The sequence below is a fragment of the Brassica napus genome, chromosome A4 (assembly GCF_020379485.1).
Source record: "Brassica napus cultivar Da-Ae chromosome A4, Da-Ae, whole genome shotgun sequence".
In the NCBI taxonomy this organism is placed as follows: domain Eukaryota; kingdom Viridiplantae; phylum Streptophyta; class Magnoliopsida; order Brassicales; family Brassicaceae; genus Brassica; species Brassica napus.
In genome coordinates, this window is record NC_063437.1 from 21,652,094 (window position 1) to 21,671,019 (window position 18,926).

The window sequence follows — 18,926 nt, forward strand, 5'->3', positions numbered from 1 at the left end:
TTATCCATTAATTTAGCAAAACTGCAAATACTCCCTAAATCATTGGACTAACCACTATAAAATTGCTATTCCCTAGAGAAACGGAGACAACAAAGGTTCCAAACCTCTTTGAACTTCATCATATTTTATTACATGATTCAAATATGTATTAAAACAGTATTTTCAATTTTTTTGAATTTTTCTCAAAATCTATGTGTACCCCCCTACGAAAATAGTGAGTTTTCGGTAAATGCTCTATATATGAAGCCTATAATCTTTTAATTCGTTTTAAAATTTATAACCACATTATACATTTGTATTAATATATGATAAACTCCTTTTCATGGTACATGGACATCGTTCTAATTTTTTATCAATTAATTTAGCAAAACTGTAAATACTCCCTAAATCATTGGACTAACCACTATAAAATTGATATTCCTTAGAGAAACGGAGACAACAAAGGTTCCAAACCTCTTTGAACTTCATCATATTTTTTACATGATTCAAATATGTATTAAAACAGTATTCTCAATTTTTTTGAATTTTCTCAAAATCTATGTGTACCCCCCTACGAAAATAGTGAGTTTTCGGTAAATGCTCTATATATGAAGCCTATAATTTTTAATTCGTTTTAAAATTTATAACCACATTATACATTTGTATTAATATATGATAAACTCCTTTTCATGGTACATGGACATCGTTCTAATTTTTTATCAATTAATTTAGCAAAACTGTAAATACTCCCTAAATCATTGGACTAACCACTATAAAATTGCTATTCCCTAGAGAAACGGAGACAACAAAGGTTCCAAACCTCTTTGAACTTCATCATATTTTATTACATGATTCAAATATGTATTAAAACAGTATTTTCAAATTTTTTGAATTTTTCTCAAAATCTATGTGTACCCCCCTACGAAAATAGTGAGTTTTCGGTAAATGCTCTATATATGAAGCCTATAATCTTTTAATTCGTTTTAAAATTTATAACCACATTATACATTTGTATTAATATATGATAAACTCCTTTCAATGGTACATGGACATCGTTCTAATTTTTATCCATTAATTTAGCAAAACTGCAAATACTCCCTAAATCATTGGACTAACCACTATAAAATTGCTATTCCCTAGAGAAACGGAGACAACAAAGGTTCCAAACCTCTTTGAACTTCATCATATTTTATTACATGATTCAAATATGTATTAAAACAGTATTTTCAATTTTTTTGAATTTTTCTCAAAATCTATGTGTACCCCCCTACGAAAATAGTGAGTTTTCGGTAAATGCTCTATATATGAAGCCTATAATCTTTAAATTCGTTTTAAAATTTAAAACCACATTATACATTTGTATTAATATATGATAAACTTCTTTTCATGGTACATGGACATCGTTCTAATTTTTTATCCATTAATTTAGCAAAACTGCAAATACTCCCTAAATCATTGGACTAACCACTATAAAATTGCTATTCCCTAGAGAAACGGAGACAACAAAGGTTCCAAACCTCTTTGAACTTCATCATATTTTATTACATGATTCAAATATGTATTAAAACAGTATTTTCAATTTTTTTGAATTTTTCTCAAAATCTATGTGTACCCCCCTACGAAAATAGTGAGTTTTCGGTAAATGCTCTATATATGAAGCCTATAATCTTTTAATTCGTTTTAAAATTTATAACCACATTATACATTTGTATTAATATATGATAAACTCCTTTTCATGGTACATGGACATCGTTCTAATTTTTATCAATTAATTTAGCAAAACTGCAAATACTCCCTAAATCATTAGACTAACCACTATAAAATTGCTATTCCCTAGAGAAACGGAGACAACAAAGTTCCAAACCTCTTTGAACTTCATCATATTTTATTACATGATTCAAATATGTATTAAAACAGTATTTTCAATTTTTTGAATTTTTCTCAAAATCTATGTGTACCCCCCTACGAAAATAGTGAGTTTTCGGTAAATGCTCTATATATGAAGCCTATAATCTTTTAATTCGTTTTAAAATTTATAACCACATTATACATTTGTATTAATATATGATAAACTCCTTTTCATGGTACATGGACATCGTTCTAATTTTTTATCAATTAATTTAGCAAAACTGTAAATACTCCCTAAATCATTGGACTAACCACTATAAAATTGCTATTCCTTAGAGAAACGGAGACAACAAAGGTTCCAAACCTCTTTGAACTTCATCATATTTTATTACATGATTCAAATATGTATTAAAACAGTATTTTCAATTTTTTGAATTTTTCTCAAAATCTATGTGTACCCCCCTACGAAAATAGTGAGTTTTCGGTAAATGCTCTATATATGAAGCCTATAATCTTTAATTCGTTTTAAAATTTATAACCACATTATACATTTGTATTAATATATGATAAACTTCTTTTCATGGTACATGGACATCGTTCTAATTTTTAATATCTATAATTTAGCAAAACTGTAAATACTCCCTAAATCATTGGACTAACCACTATAAAATTGATATTCCTTAGAGAAACGGAGACAACAAAGGTTCCAAACCTCTTTGAACTTCATCATATTTTATTACATGATTCAAATATGTATTAAAACAGTATTCTCAAATTTTTTGAATTTTTCTCAAAATCTATGTGTACCCCCCTACGAAAATAGTGAGTTTTCGGTAAATGCTCTATATATGAAGCCTATAATCTTTTAATTCGTTTTAAAATTTATAACCACATTATACATTTGTATTAATATATGATAAACTCCTTTTCATGGTACATGGACATCGTTCTAATTTTTTATCCATTAATTTAGCAAAACTGCAAATACTCCCTAAATCATTAGACTAACCACTATAAAATTGCTATTCCCTAGAGAAACGGAGACAACAAAGGTTCCAAACCTCTTTGAACTTCATCATATTTTATTACATGATTCAAATATGTATTAAAACAGTATTTTCAATTTTTTTGAATTTTTCTCAAAATCTATGTGTACCCCCCTACGAAAATAGTGAGTTTTCGGTAAATGCTCTATATATGAAGCCTATAATCTTTAATTCGTTTTAAAATTTAAAACCACATTATACATTTGTATTAATATATGATAAACTTCTTTTCATGGTACATGGACATCGTTCTAATTTTTTATCCATTAATTTAGCAAAACTGCAAATACTCCCTAAATCATTGGACTAACCACTATAAAATTGCTATTCCCTAGAGAAACGGAGACAACAAAGGTTCCAAACCTCTTTGAACTTCATCATATTTTATTACATGATTCAAATATGTATTAAAACAGTATTCTCAATTTTTTTGAATTTTTCTCAAAATCTATGTGTACCCCCCTACGAAAATAGTGAGTTTTCGGTAAATGCTCTATATATGAAGCCTATAATCTTTTAATTCGTTTTAAAATTTATAACCACATTATACATTTGTATTAATATATGATAAACTCCTTTTCATGGTACATGGACATCGTTCTAATTTTTTATCAATTAATTTAGCAAAACTGTAAATACTCCCTAAATCATTGGACTAACCACTATAAAATTGCTATTCCTTAGAGAAACGGAGACAACAAAGGTTCCAAACCTCTTTGAACTTCATCATATTTTATTACATGATTCAAATATGTATTAAAACAGTATTCTCAAATTTTTTGAATTTTTCTCAAAATCTATGTGTACCCCCCTACGAAAATAGTGAGTTTTCGGTAAATGCTCTATATATGAAGCCTATAATCTTTTAATTCGTTTTAAAATTTATAACCACATTATACATTTGTATTAATATATGATAAACTTCTTTTCATGGTACATGGACATCGTTCTAATTTTTTATCAATTAATTTAGCAAAACTGTAAATACTCCCTAAATCATTGGACTAACCACTATAAAATTGCTATTCCTTAGAGAAACGGAGACAACAAAGGTTCCAAACCTCTTTGAACTTCATCATATTTTATTACATGATTCAAATATGTATTAAAACAGTATTCTCAAATTTTTTGAATTTTTCTCAAAATCTATGTGTACCCCCCTACGAAAATAGTGAGTTTTCGGTAAATGCTCTATATATGAAGCCTATAATCTTTAATTCGTTTTAAAATTTATAACCACATTATACTTTGTATTAATGTATGATAAACTTCTTTTCATGGTACATGGACATCGTTCTAATTTTTTATCCATTAATTTAGCAAAACTGCAAATACTCCCTAAATCATTGGACTAACCACTATAAAATTGCTATTCCCTAGAGAAACGGAGACAACAAAGGTTCCAAACCTCTTTGAACTTCATCATATTTTATTACATGATTCAAATATGTATTAAAACAGTATTTTCAATTTTTTTGAATTTTTCTCAAAATCTATGTGTACCCCCCTACGAAAATAGTGAGTTTTCGGTAAATGCTCTATATATGAAGCCTATAATCTTTTAATTCGTTTTAAAATTTATAACCACATTATACATTTGTATTAATATATGATAAACTCCTTTTCATGGTACATGGACATCGTTCTAATTTTTTATCAATTAATTTAGCAAAACTGAAATATTCTCTAAATCATTGGACTAACCACTATAAAATTGTTATTCCTTAGAGAAACGGAGACAACAAAGGTTCCAAACCTCTTTGAACTTCATCATATTTTATTACATGATTCAAATATGTATTAAAACAGTATTCTCAAATTTTTTGAATTTTTCTCAAAATCTATGTGTACCCCCTACGAAAATAGTGAGTTTTCGGTAAATGCTCTATATATGAAGCCTATAATCTTTAAATTTGTTTTAAAATTTAAACCACATTATACTTTGTATTAATGTATGATAAACTTCTTTTCATGGTACATGGACATCGTTCTAATTTTTTATCCATTAATTTAGCAAAACTGCAAATACTCCCTAAATCATTGGACTAACCACTATAAAATTGCTATTCCCTAGAGAAACGGAGACAACAAAGGTTCCAAACCTCTTTGAACTTCATCATATTTTATTACATGATTCAAATATGTATTAAAACAGTATTCTCAAATTTTTTGAATTTTCTCAAAATCTATGTGTACCCCCCTACGAAAATAGTGAGTTTTCGGTAAATGCTCTATATATGAAGCCTATAATCTTTAAATTTGTTTTAAAATTTAAAACCACATTATACCTTTGTATTAATGTATGATAAACTTCATTTCATGGCACATGGACATCGTTCTAATTTTTTATCCATTAATTTAGCAAAACTGCAAATACTCCCTAAATCACTGGACTAACCACTATAAAATTGCTATTCCCTAGAGAAACGGAGACAACAAAGGTTCCAAACCTCTTTGAACTTCATCATATTTTATTACATGATTCAAATATGTATTAAAACAGTATTCTCAAATTTTTTGAATTTTTCTCAAAATCTATGTGTACCCCCTACGAAAATAGTGAGTTTTCGGTAAATGCTCTATATATGAAGCCTATAATCTTTTAATTTGTTTTAAAATTTATAACCACATTATACATTTGTATTAATGTATGATAAACTTCTTTTCATGGTACATGGACATCGTTCTAATTTTTTATCAATTAATTTAGCAAAACTGTAAATACTCCCTAAATCATTGGACTAACCACTATAAAATTGCTATTCCTTAGAGAAACGGAGACAACAAAGGTTCCAAACCTCTTTGAACTTCATCATATTTTATTACATGATTCAAATATGTATTAAAACAGTATTTTCAATTTTTTGAATTTTTCTCAAAATCTATGTGTCCCCCCCTACGAAAATAGTGAGTTTTCGATAAATGCTCTATATATGAAGCCTATAATCTTTAAATTGTTTTAAAATTTAAAACCACATTATACCTTTGTATTAATGTATGATAAACTTCTTTTCATGGTACATGGACATCGTTCTAATTTTTTATCCATTAATTTAGCAAAACTGCAAATACTCCCTAAATCATTGGACTAACCACTATAAAATTGCTATTCCTTAGAGAAACGGAGACAACAAAGGTTCCAAACCTCTTTGAACTTCATCATATTTTATTACATGATTCAAATATGTATTAAAACAGTATTTTCAATTTTTTTGAATTTTTCTCAAAATCTATGTGTACCCCCTACGAAAATAGTGAGTTTTCGGTAAATGCTCTATATATGAAGTCTATAATCTTTTAATTCGTTTTAAAATTTATAACCACATTATACATTTGTATTAATATATGATAAACTCCTTTTCATGGTACATGAACATCTTTCTAATTTTTTATCAATTAATTTAGCAAAACTGTAAATACTCCCTAAATCATTGGACTAACCACTATAAAATTGCTATTCCTTAGAGAAACGGAGACAACAAAGGTTCCAAACCTCTTTGAACTTCATCATATTTATTACATGATTCAAATATGTATTAAAACAGTATTCTCAAATTTTTGAATTTTTCTCAAAATCTATGTGTACCCCCCTACGAAAATAGTGAGTTTTCGGTAAATGCTCTATATATGAAGCCTATAATCTTTAATTCGTTTTAAAATTTAAAACCACATTATACCTTTGTATTAATGTATGATAAACTTCTTTTCATGGTACATGGACATCGTTCTAATTTTTTATCCATTAATTTAGCAAAACTGCAAATACTCCCTAAATCATTGGACTAACCACTATAAAATTGCTATTCCCTAGAGAAACGGAGACAACAAAGGTTCCAAACCTCTTTGAACTTCATCATATTTTATTACATGATTCAAATATGTATTAAAACAGTATTCTCAATTTTTTGAATTTTTCTCAAAATCTATGTGTACCCCCCTACGAAAATAGTGAGTTTTCGGTAAATGCTCTATATATGAAGCCTATAATCTTTAATTTGTTTTAAAATTTAAAACCACATTATACATTTGTATTAATGTATGATAAACTTCTTTTCATGGTACATGGACATCGTTCTAATTTTTTATCCATTAATTTAGCAAAACTGCAAATACTCCCTAAATCATTGGACTAACCACTATAAAATTGCTATTCCCTAGAGAAACGGAGACAACAAAGGTTCCAAACCTCTTTGAACTTCATCATATTTTATTACATGATTCAAATATGTATTAAAACAGTATTTTCAATTTTTTTGAATTTTTCTCAAAATCTATGTGTACCCCCTACGAAAATAGTGAGTTTTCGGTAAATGCTCTATATATGAAGCCTATAATCTTTTAATTCGTTTTAAAATTTATAACCACATTATACATTTGTATTAATATATGATAAACTCCTTTTCATGGTACATGGACATCGTTCTAATTTTTTATCAATTAATTTAGCAAAACTGTAAATACTCCCTAAATCATTGGACTAACCACTATAAAATTGCTATTCCTTAGAGAAACGGAGACAACAAAGGTTCCAAACCTCTTTGAACTTCATCATATTTTATTACATGATTCAAATATGTATTAAAACAGTATTCTCAAATTTTTGAATTTTTCTCAAAATCTATGTGTACCCCCCTACGAAAATAGTGAGTTTTCGGTAAATGCTCTATATATGAAGCCTATAATCTTTAAATTTTTTAAAATTTAAAACCACATTATACATTTGTATTAATGTATGATAAACTTCTTTTCATGGTACATGGACATCGTTCTAATTTTTTATCCATTAATTTAGCAAAACTGCAAATACTCCCTAAATCATTGGACTAACCACTATAAAATTGCTATTCCCTAGAGAAACGGAGACAACAAAGGTTCCAAACCTCTTTGAACTTCATCATATTTTATTACATGATTCAAATATGTATTAAAACAGTATTTTCAATTTTTTGAATTTTTCTCAAAATCTATGTGTACCCCCCTACGAAAATAGTGAGTTTTCGGTAAATGCTCTATATATGAAGCCTATAATCTTTTAATTGTTTTAAAATTTATAACCACATTATACATTTGTATTAATATATGATAAACTTCTTTTCATGGTACATGGACATCGTTCTAATTTTTTATCAATTAATTTAGCAAAACTGTAAATACTCCCTAAATCATTGGACTAACCACTATAAAATTGCTATTCCTTAGAGAAACGGAGACAACAAAGGTTCCAAACCTCTTTGAACTTCATCATATTTTATTACATGATTCAAATATGTATTAAAACAGTATTCTCAATTTTTTTGAATTTTTCTCAAAATCTATGTGTACCCCCCTACGAAAATAGTGAGTTTTCGGTAAATGCTCTATATATGAAGCCTATAATCTTTTAATTCGTTTTAAAATTTATAACCACATTATACATTTGTATTAATATATGATAAACTCCTTTTCATGGTACATGGACATCGTTCTAATTTTTTATCAATTAATTTAGCAAAACTGTAAATACTCCCTAAATCATTGGACTAACCACTATAAAATTGCTATTCCTTAGAGAAACGGAGACAACAAAGGTTCCAAACCTCTTTGAACTTCATCATATTTTATTAAATGATTCAAATATGTATTAAAACAGTATTTTCAATTTTTTGAATTTTTCTCAAAATCTATGTGTACCCCCTACGAAAATAGTGAGTTTTCGGTAAATGCTCTATATATGAAGCCTATAATCTTTTAATTCGTTTTAAAATTTATAACCACATTATACATTTGTATTAATATATGATAAACTCCTTTTCATGGTACATGGACATCGTTCTAATTTTTATCAATTAATTTAGCAAAACTGTAAATACTCCCTAAATCATTGGACTAACCACTATAAAATTGCTATTCTTTAGAGAAACGGAGACAACAAAGGTTCCAAACCTCTTTGAACTTCATCATATTTAATTACATGATTCAAATATGTATTAAAACAGTATTCTCAAATTTTTTGAATTTTTCTCAAAATCTATGTGTACCCCCCTACGAAAATAGTGAGTTTTCGGTAAATGCTCTATATATGAAGCCAATAATATTTAAATTTGTTTTAAAATTTAAAACCACATTATACCTTTGTATTAATGTATGATAAACTTCTTTTCATGGTACATGGACATCGTTCTAATTTTTTATCCATTAATTTAGCAAAACTGCAAATACTCCCTAAATCATTGGACTAACCACTATAAAATTGCTATTCCCTAGAGAAACGGAGACAACAAAGGTTACAAACCTCTTTGAACTTCATCATATGTTATTCCATGATTCAAATATGTATTAAAACAGTATTCTCAAATTTTTTGAATTTTTCTCAAAATCTATGTGTACCCCCTACGAAAATAGTGAGTTTTCGGTAAATGCTCTATATATGAAGCCTATAATCTTTAAATTTGTTTTAAAATTTAAAACCACATTATACCTTTGTATTAATGTATGATAAACTTCTTTTCATGGTACATGGACATCGTTCTAATTTTTTATCCATTAATTTAGCAAAACTGCAAATACTCTCTAAATCATTAAACTAACCACTATAAAATTGCTATTCCCTAGAGAAACGGAGACAACAAAGGTTCCAAACCTCTTTGAACTTCATCATATTTTATTACATGATTCAAATATGTATTAAAACAGTATTTCAATTTTTTTGAATTTTTCTCAAAATCTATGTGTACCCCCCTACGAAAATAGTGAGTTTTCGGTAAATGCTCTATATATGAAGCCTATAATCTTTTAATTTTTTTAAAACTTATAACCACATTATACATTTGTATTAATATATGATAAACTTCTTTTCATGGTACATGGACATCGTTCTAATTTTTTATCAATTAATTTAGCAAAACTGTAAATACTCCCAAAATCATTGGACTAACCACTATAAAATTGATATTCCTTAGAGAAACGGAGACAACAAAGGTTCCAAACCTCTTTGAACTTCATCATATTTTATTACATGATTCAAATATGTATTAAAACAGTATTCTCAATTTTTTTGAATTTTTCTCAAAATCTATGTGTACCCCCTCAATAGTGAGTTTTCGGTAAATGCTCTATATATGAAGCCTATAATCTTTTAATTCGTTTTAAAATTTATAACCACATTATACATTTGTATTAATATATGATAAACTTCTTTTCATGGTACATGGACATCGTTCTAATTTTTTATCCATTAATTTAGCAAAACTGCAAATACTCTCTAAATCATTGGACTAACCACTATAAAATTGCTATTCCCTAGAGAAACGGAGACAACAAAAGTTCCAAACCTCTTTGAACTTCATCAAATTTTATTACATGATTCAAATATGTTTTAAAACAGTATTTTCAATTTGTTTTGAATTTTTCTCAAAATCTATGTGTACCCCCCTACGAAAATAGTGAGTTTTCGGTAAATGCTATATATATGAAGTCTATAATCTTTAATTCGTTTTAAAATTTATAACCACATTATACATTTGTATTAATATACGATAAACTCCTTTTCATGGTACATGGACATCGTTCTAATTTTTTATCAATTAATTTAGCAAAACTGTAAATACTACCAAAATCATTAGACTAACCACTATAAAATTGATATTTCTTAGAGAAACGGAGACAACAAAGGTTTCAAACCTCTTTGAACTTCATCATATTTTATTACAAGATTCAAATATGTACTAAAACAGTATTCTCAAATTTTTTGAATTTTTCTCAAAATCTATGTGTACCCCCCCCCCTACGAAAATAGTGAGTTTTCGATAAATGCTCTATATATGAAGCCTATAATCTTTAAATTTGTTTTAAAATTTAAAACCACATTTGTATTAATATATGATAAACTCCTTTTTATGGTACATGGACATCGTTCTAATTTTTTATCAATTAATTTAGCTAAACTGTAAATACTCCTTAAATCATTGGACTAACCACTATAAAATTGCTATTCCTTAGAGAAACGGAGACAACAAAGGTTCCAAACCTCTTTGAACTTCATCATATTTTATTACATGATTCAAATATGTATTAAAACAGTATTTTCAATTTTTTTGAATTTTTCTCAAAATCTATGTGTACCCCTACGAAAATAGTGAGTTTTCGATAAATGCTCTATATATGAAGCCTATAATCTTTTAATTCGTTTTAAAATTTAAAACCACATTATACATTGTATTAATTTATGATAAACTCATTTTCATGGTACATGTAAATCGTTCTAATTTTTTATCAATTAATTTAACAAAACTGCAAATACTCCCTAAATCATTAGACTAACCACTATAAAATTGATATTCCCTAGAGAAACGGAGACAACAAAGGTTCTAAACCTCTTTGAACTTCATCATATTTTATTACATGATTCAAATATGTATTAAAACAGTATTTTCAATTTTTTGAATTTTTTTCAAAATCTATATGTTAACCCTACCAAATTAGTGAGTTTTCGGTAAATGCTCTATATATGAAGCCTATAATCTTTTAATTCGTTTTAAAATTTATAACCACATTATACATTTGTATTAATTTATGATAAACTACTTTTCTTGGTACATGGACATCGTTCTAATTTTTTATCAATTAATTTAGCAAAACTGCAAATACTCCCTAAATCATAAGACTAACCACTATAAAATTGTTATTCCCTAGAGAAACGGAGACAACAAAGGTTCCAAACCTCTTTGAACTTCATCATATGTTATTCCATGATTCATATATGTATTAAAACAGTATTTTCAAATTTTTTGAATTTTTTTCAAAATCTATGTGTATCAGCCAATTGAAAATAATTCATCATAATCAATTTTTATATTTTGATTGAATCTCATGGTACGAATGTTTTTTTTCCTTTTTCACTTTTTTTTTAAATTTAATTCTTTGAAATACTCCATGAGATATTAGTCCAATGCTGGTGCTCCTAGAGAATTACCAAGCCGTCATAACTTTTTTTACAAATCAGTTTATTTTATTATTTAAATCAGTAAAGTGCTCAACATAAAAATCAAATTTCTCTTTTATTTTTCAATGTATTTTCTAAACCATAGCAAACTTGATTTTAATTGGTTGACATTATATAAATATAAAATTTGTGACAAATTAAGCATTTTTGTTATTTTAAGATTCATATTGCCCACCATATCTTGATTCTTTCAATACTATTATCTAAAAAGAAAATATAACTTATATTTATAATTTAATAAAATTTAAACTAAACTAACAAATTGATACATCCACAAGAGTTCTAAGTTATAAATTTAGAGAACCCGTGTATAATGCAAAAAAAAAAAGAATACTAACTATTCATTTTAAAATGTAGTTTAATTTATTAAATCTATGCACACTGTAATAAATATAGACATGATTTATTTTAACTTGATACTTATCTATTATTTTATTTTAAAATTTTATGTTTTGTATAAACTTTATATTAACTACTTATGCTAATAATAATATATAAAATTTATATAATAAAAATACCAGGAGATGATAAAAGATTTCTATACCAGGAGGTCTGAGTTTCAATCCCGGAGAAAGACGAATTATGCAGAAAAATTGGAGAAATACTTATAAGAGATTTTCAGCATGGTGCAAGGAGTACCGTCGGAAATAGATCATTCAAGGTGATGCAGTCATACGTGAATCCTCGTAAGACAAGTAAAATTGTCGGTTGTAATATCGTCTATGTAATGTTGTCTATGTAATGTTTTCATAGTTTGTAATAGCATAATAAACAGACAACAAAATAATTTTTTAATAATAATTTTAGATCATAATTCACATATATTTAAATTTGATACCACACAAGTTTAACGACTATCAGTGATGATGGATCGGAGCCTCGTTAACGGCTTTCGCTGATCCATCGCCTTCAAACTCTCAAACTCTTTTTTTCTTCTTTCTTTTCTCTCTATAAAATCGCAACTTCCTCTGACTTTTCTGAATCACTCAAAATTTGTTTTCTCTATCTCACTCCTTAATCTTCTGTCTCTCTCCATCTCTATCTAATCCTCCTCCAAGCTTCACAGCTTGAAGCAACAACATCAGGTATTCTCTCTCTCTCCTCCCCTCTCACTCCTTCATCGGAAAATTTATGCTCCGCCGTATCAAATTATTCTGTAATTCATTTGTCTCCGGTTCCGACCATCGTTGACTTTTCTTTCTTCTCTCTTCTCTTTAATTCAGATAGATTCCAAAGTTGTCCTCTTTTAACCTCTGCTCCTAACAGATTCCTCGATTGGTAATAACCTCTAGAAAACTATTAGGTTCCTCAAAAACAAAAACAAAAAAAACGCTTGATTCGTGACCTCAGCCTTATCGTGATCTATCATCTTTAGGACAAGTGGGATTCATCATCAGACAGACAGAGTCGTGTTCCCTCTGCTATGCGTAGATTCCCTCCAAAATCGTTTCTCTCTGTTTTAACTTTTGTTCTGTTTTAAACTTTCTCTTTTTGGATGCTCACAATACATAAGAGGGCTTTTAAGTCTCTTCCTTCCTTACATTCTCTCTCTCTCTCTCTCTGCCCGCTTCTGGTACGGATTGTCTCTTAACTATTTCGATGCCATTTCTTGATCCTCTCTGTTTCTATTTCAGGATGTTGGAGAAAAAGGTTGAGACTTTCAACATGAACAGAGTAATCGAAGACTTCGAGGAAATGAGCAGAAACGCTGATCAAGTCCAGATACAAACCTTAAAAGACATTCTACTCAAGAACCATTCCGCCATTTACTTAAAAAACTTTGGGATCAACGGAACCACAACAGACCCAGAAGCTTTCAAAGCATTGGTTCCATTAGTCACTGACTTTGAGTTAGAGCCTTACATCCAACGAATGGTGGACGGTGACACTTCTCCTATTCTCACTGGCCGTCCTGTTCCAGCCATCTCCTTAAGGTAAACATGTTTCTCAGAGTCTGATCAATGAATCTCTGTTTCCTCTGTTTCTGTTATATAACCTCTGTTTCTCTCTGTTTAACAGCTCAGGAACAAGTCAAGGCCGTCCAAAGTTTGTTCCTTTCACTGATGAGTTAATGGAGAACACAATCCAACTCTTCCGCACTGCTTTCGCCTTCAGAAACAGGTGATTGATTGATTCAATCTTCCACATTCTCACACACACTTCTCTGTATCCATCCCTTTGCATGAAGTTTCATTTTCCACAGAGAGTTCCCTATAGATGACAACGGAAGAGCTTTGCAGTTTATCTTCAGCAGCAAGCAATACACATCAACAGGAGGCGTCCCCGTTGGCACCGCAACCACAAACGTGTACCGTAACCCCAACTTCAAATCCGGAATGAGATCAATACAGTCCCTTTGCTGTAGCCCCGACGAAGTTATCTTCAGCCCTGATGTTCATCAAGCACTGTACTGCCATCTCTTATCAGGCATCCTCTTCAGACACCAGGTCCAATACGTCTTCGCCTCCTTCGCTCACGGCCTCGTCCACGCGTTCAGAACCTTTGAACAGGTCTGGGAAGAGATCGTTGCCGATATTAAAGAAGGTGTTTTAACCAGCCGTATCACCGTCCCATCGGTGCGTTCCGCTATGTCCAAGCTCCTCAGGCCTAACCCTGAGCTGGCGGACACGTTCAGAACCAAGTGTTTGAGTTTGAGCAACTGGTATGGGTTGATTCCCGCGCTTTTCCCGAACGCGAAGTATGTCTACGGGATCATGACTGGCTCCATGGAGCCGTATGTGAAGAAGCTGAGGCACTACGCTGGCGAGCTGCCTCTTGTGAGTCATGACTACGGTAGCTCTGAAGGGTGGATTGCTGCTAACGTTACGCCGAGGTTGTCTCCGGAGGAAGCTACGTTCGCTGTGGTTCCGAATCTCGGTTACTTCGAGTTTCTCCCTGTGTCTGAAACAGAGAAGGAACCGGTCGGTTTAACTGATGTCAAGATAGGAGAAGAGTACGAGGTTGTTATAACAAACTACGCAGGATTGTATAGATACAAGCTTGGAGATGTGGTGAGGATCATTGGCTTCTACAATAAGACTCCGCAACTCAAGTTCATATGCAGGAGGAACTTGATCCTCTCCATAAACATCGACAAGAACACTGAAAGAGACCTTCAGCTTTCGGTGGAATCAGCAGCGAAGAGGCTCTCTGAAGAGAAGATTGAGGTCATTGACTTCTCAAGCCATGTTGATGTAACTACAGAGCCGGGACATTACGTTATATTCTGGGAGGTCTCAGGTGAGACAGAGGAAGATGTTCTTCAAGATTGCTGCAACTGTTTAGACAAAGGGTTTATCGATGCGGGGTATATGAGTTCTAGAAAGTGCAAGACTATTGGAGCTTTGGAGCTGAGAGTTGTGGAGAGAGGAACTTTTAGGAAGGTTCAGGAGCATTTTCTTGGGCTTGGTTCATCGGCTGGACAGTTTAAGATGCCGAGATGTGTGAAGCCAAGTAATGGTAAGGTTCTGAAGATTCTGTGTGAGAATGCGGTGAGTAGGTTCTTTAGTACAGCTTTTGACTGAGTATTGTGAAATCTAAGAAACGTGATTTTCTGTTATTAGTCTTTATTGTCTATAGATTTATAGTTTACTTTTGTTATTAAACTAAGAGAAAACCTTTTAAAACTTTTATAAATAGAAATATGTATCACATTGGGTTTACTTTGCATTTTGTGCAATCAATATTTTTGTATACTAAAGTAAATAGAAAGTATAGTGGTTGATTTTGTATCAGCAGCTATAAGTGATTGTGACATCATTGGTGGGATCTAGCAGCAGCTAAAGCAAATTGTTGTATATGAGTGGACTAGCAGTAATGTAATTCATAATAAAAAAACTCATTATGAGTGGACTAACACTAATATTCAGAACATGGCAGGTTGATACTGAGCAAGACTGCCATGAGACATAACTCTATGAAAGAAACTTCAGTTGCAATTGAGACTGGACGTTACTGGCTACTCTCACAACACTTTTCTCTCACTCTATTCTACAAAGCCTTGTGATCGATCAATGTGAAGAATGAATGAGAATTGTGCAAAAATGAATTATCATTATTATTAGCAACAAGAAACCAAACACACAAAAAGATCAGTGTATTCAAAAGCTTACAAAAGCATTATTGAGCTTACACTTTGCATGAACTATAAATGTTTCAACTCCGTTCGAGCTTGGGCTATTAATTTGATATTGGGCTCAAGGCCCATAATACTCTTTGGTTCCTTTTTATTACCAAAGTTGTAAATGAAGCATTAATTTGAGTACTTGACCCCATATATAATTTTTGCTATCAATTAAATGATCTTGTATGATATTCTCTCTTTTTACAAAAAATATATTTGAAAGATAAAAGGATGAATTTCTGTTTTTTTTTTTCAAATGTTCACACGAATAATTGCATATTTATAAGCATTCTCATCTTTTATCAATTCAAAAAATGACGAAGTAAATAAATAATAAACCTTATATTATAATCACCTGCCTCACCTTTCAATCATAGTTTGATTTAGATCAATTTTCTTATGGTTTCCACTGTATTCTATTTTGTCTTCAAACTATAAAGGCATCCATTGTAAAAAAAAAAGAAGTTTTTCGGATTAATAAATTTAAAATTTATTCAATTTTTTTATAATCATTCTTTATTAATTGTCATCAAGTACAGTCAAACTTCATTGGGGATTAAAAGCCAATAATCTCCATCCATCGGCAAAATTATACTCAATCTAAACCTGAAATTACACTCATAATCTAGAGTCTCATAATCTATGCTTAATGCCAGACGAACATTACATTTCACCAACTAAAATGCTACGACCTTAACCAGTCCTGTTTTTATATATATAGATAATTATACATCCTAAAATAGTAACTCAAAAAGGACAACTACTACTTCTCATTTGTTTCTTGTCTTGTGAATTAAGGAGAGGAAAATGCATTAAAAATCATTTCCTAACAATTTCTCTTCGTTTGCTGGCAAAAACGAATCCGTGTTTCATAAGCCAATATCTTTCAATTTCTTCCGGTGTCCGTCCCGGTATCCTTCCGGCTATCAATTCCCACCTATGAACCACATACCATAGATTCTAAATCGTCAAATACTATATTTTATGTAAATAGCTTTTTAAAATAATTTAACTTAAACAATCTGCTGAATAAATAACTTTCAAGTAAAATCAAAAAATAGAAGATTAGCATGGCCGTTGCGCAAGGATTACACGCACAAATTCGAGAAATAGTCCAATTTTTTTTCCAGTCAAAAAAGTAAAATCAAGAACAAACTGGATCAGCGAGATCAGGCTGAACATAGTCATTGACAGCTCGGTTCCAATAATAAGCAATAAAATACATAAAAACGACCGACTTATGAGATAAATCAAAAGCCATAGTATATTCTTTTAAAAAAATCAGATTAAACTAAAGATGGAAACAGACAAAACAAAAGCGAAAAACAGATCAAGATGGATCGAGGGTGAGAGTGTGTGTTTACCTGTCTCCAACGAGTTTATACATACGAGAAATGAGATCTTCTTCTTCCTCCGACATCTTCACAGTTTCCCACTCGATGCTACTCACTTCTGCTAACGATCAAAACTCAAGACTCCATCCATAGAAACGAAAAGAGGTTGATAGATAGATAGATAGCTATAGAGAGTGAGATCTCACCTTCGGAACATGACGCTTTGGCCTTGCTCTGTTTCCTGCGACGTCTATCCATTTTACAGTCTTGTCGGAACAAAAAGAATAAAACAGTTTGTGGTCTTCGACACGAGCACAAAGAGAAGAAATCTCTCGAGAAATAAGGAGATGTTTTTAACAGCTTTGTTTTTGTTGTTCCTATAAAGAAAGAGTGAGAGAAAGATAGGGGCTCGAAGAAGAAAAGAAAATCAAACAGATTATTTTATAACTGCGCGTGTCTGATTAATTCCTACAATAATTTACTTATTAACATTATCTTACTCAATTATTAAATATAACTAGTAATGTATCAACTCGATGTACAGACAGCGAATCTGTAGGCTTGTAGTACACACTGTACTGTTGTGCTTCAACGGCCTGGTTCATCAGGAGGAAGAACGACAGATACAACCATAACTACTTAATTTAATAACATCTTTAAACCTTTGACTTGCGGTTGTAAATTTCCTTATAGTTAACAGACCGTTGGATGAAGGAAGGAGCTTCCTCGTTGTTTGACCTTGGAAAATACGACTATGCCCCTACAGTATGCTGTAATATGTACAACTTATATCACTAAATTGAAATATTTTCTTTTATATAAATGCATAAAAAACAGTCGTCAAATTTTTACTAAGAGATTTATTAAATTAAAAATATAACAATACAATAATAACACTAGTGATTCCTTTTTTTTTTGCAAGAAAATCTCAAACATTTCCATTTGAAAGTTTGTTATAAGAGAGAAAGGTTGGTAGAGAAAACACCAAAATAAATAATAGGAGTAATATTATAATCAAACGAGAGAGTGAAAGGAAGACTAGAGAGGAGTATAGTTAGTTCGTGATAACAAATCTCTATGTATATTCCTTTGGTCTGATAATAATGTTGTGAAAAGTGGGCACAGCACCGTATGGTTGTGCGTCTTGTGGTCCGATGTGGTCCGGTAACCTACTTATTTTGCTAATTAAATTTACTTATATTGATTATGAATATGCTTTAACCGCATCTCGAGACCGGTTTAGGTATATATTTCAAGGGTTTATCTCTGTAATATTATGTCACATTTGGAAATAGACCAAATGAAGTGAGATGAAGAGCAAAGATTGAGAAGCACATTTGTTTCTATATAAAGCTTTGACTCGATAAAGGCATGATTCAGACAAGTACCCTACAACAAATATTTATTACATGCGGTTGTAAAGAAAATGGTATTTAATCAACCAAAAAGACTATTGAAAAATATATGAGCTAACATTCTCTTTTTCAAGATATGAACTATGAAGTGCGACGATGAAACAAGTATATAAGACGAATGATTAATAAATAGCTGCTCTATTCAAAATGTTGGAAGACGTTTATAATAAAATTGAAACGTTTGACTTGAATAACCAAAAT

At 30.5% G+C, this 18,926-nt stretch overlaps 2 protein-coding genes and 1 pseudogene across 3 annotated transcripts; 2 read left to right on the forward strand and 1 right to left on the reverse strand.

Moving 5' to 3' along the window:
- Positions 1 to 12,685: 12,685 nt before the first annotated feature.
- On the forward strand, positions 12,686 to 15,515 carry LOC106453225 (jasmonoyl--L-amino acid synthetase JAR1-like). Its single transcript, XM_013895485.3, has 4 exons — positions 12,686 to 12,938; positions 13,488 to 13,787; positions 13,873 to 13,974; positions 14,057 to 15,515. The coding sequence occupies exons 2-4, from the start codon at positions 13,489 to 13,491 to the stop codon at positions 15,375 to 15,377; spliced, it is 1,722 nt and encodes a 573-aa protein (XP_013750939.2). The 5' UTR covers positions 12,686 to 12,938; position 13,488; the 3' UTR covers positions 15,378 to 15,515.
- A 1,053-nt stretch (positions 15,516 to 16,568) lies between these two features.
- On the reverse strand, positions 16,569 to 18,035 carry LOC106345694 (transcription factor CPC-like). Of its 2 annotated transcripts, none has more exons than XM_013784862.3 (3): positions 17,517 to 18,035; positions 17,341 to 17,431; positions 16,569 to 16,913 (listed from the first exon to the last, which is right to left on the reverse strand). In XM_013784862.3, exons 1-3 carry the CDS (start codon positions 17,566 to 17,568, stop codon positions 16,796 to 16,798), a joined length of 261 nt encoding a protein of 86 aa, XP_013640316.2. In that variant the 5' UTR covers positions 17,569 to 18,035; the 3' UTR covers positions 16,569 to 16,795. The 2 variants fall into 2 exon arrangements, with proteins under 2 accessions (XP_013640316.2, XP_013640317.2); XM_013784863.3 differs by having other exon boundaries at positions 17,341 to 17,428; positions 17,517 to 17,977.
- On the forward strand, positions 16,990 to 17,100 carry LOC125608478 (annotated as a pseudogene).
- Positions 18,036 to 18,926: the final 891 nt, after the last annotated feature.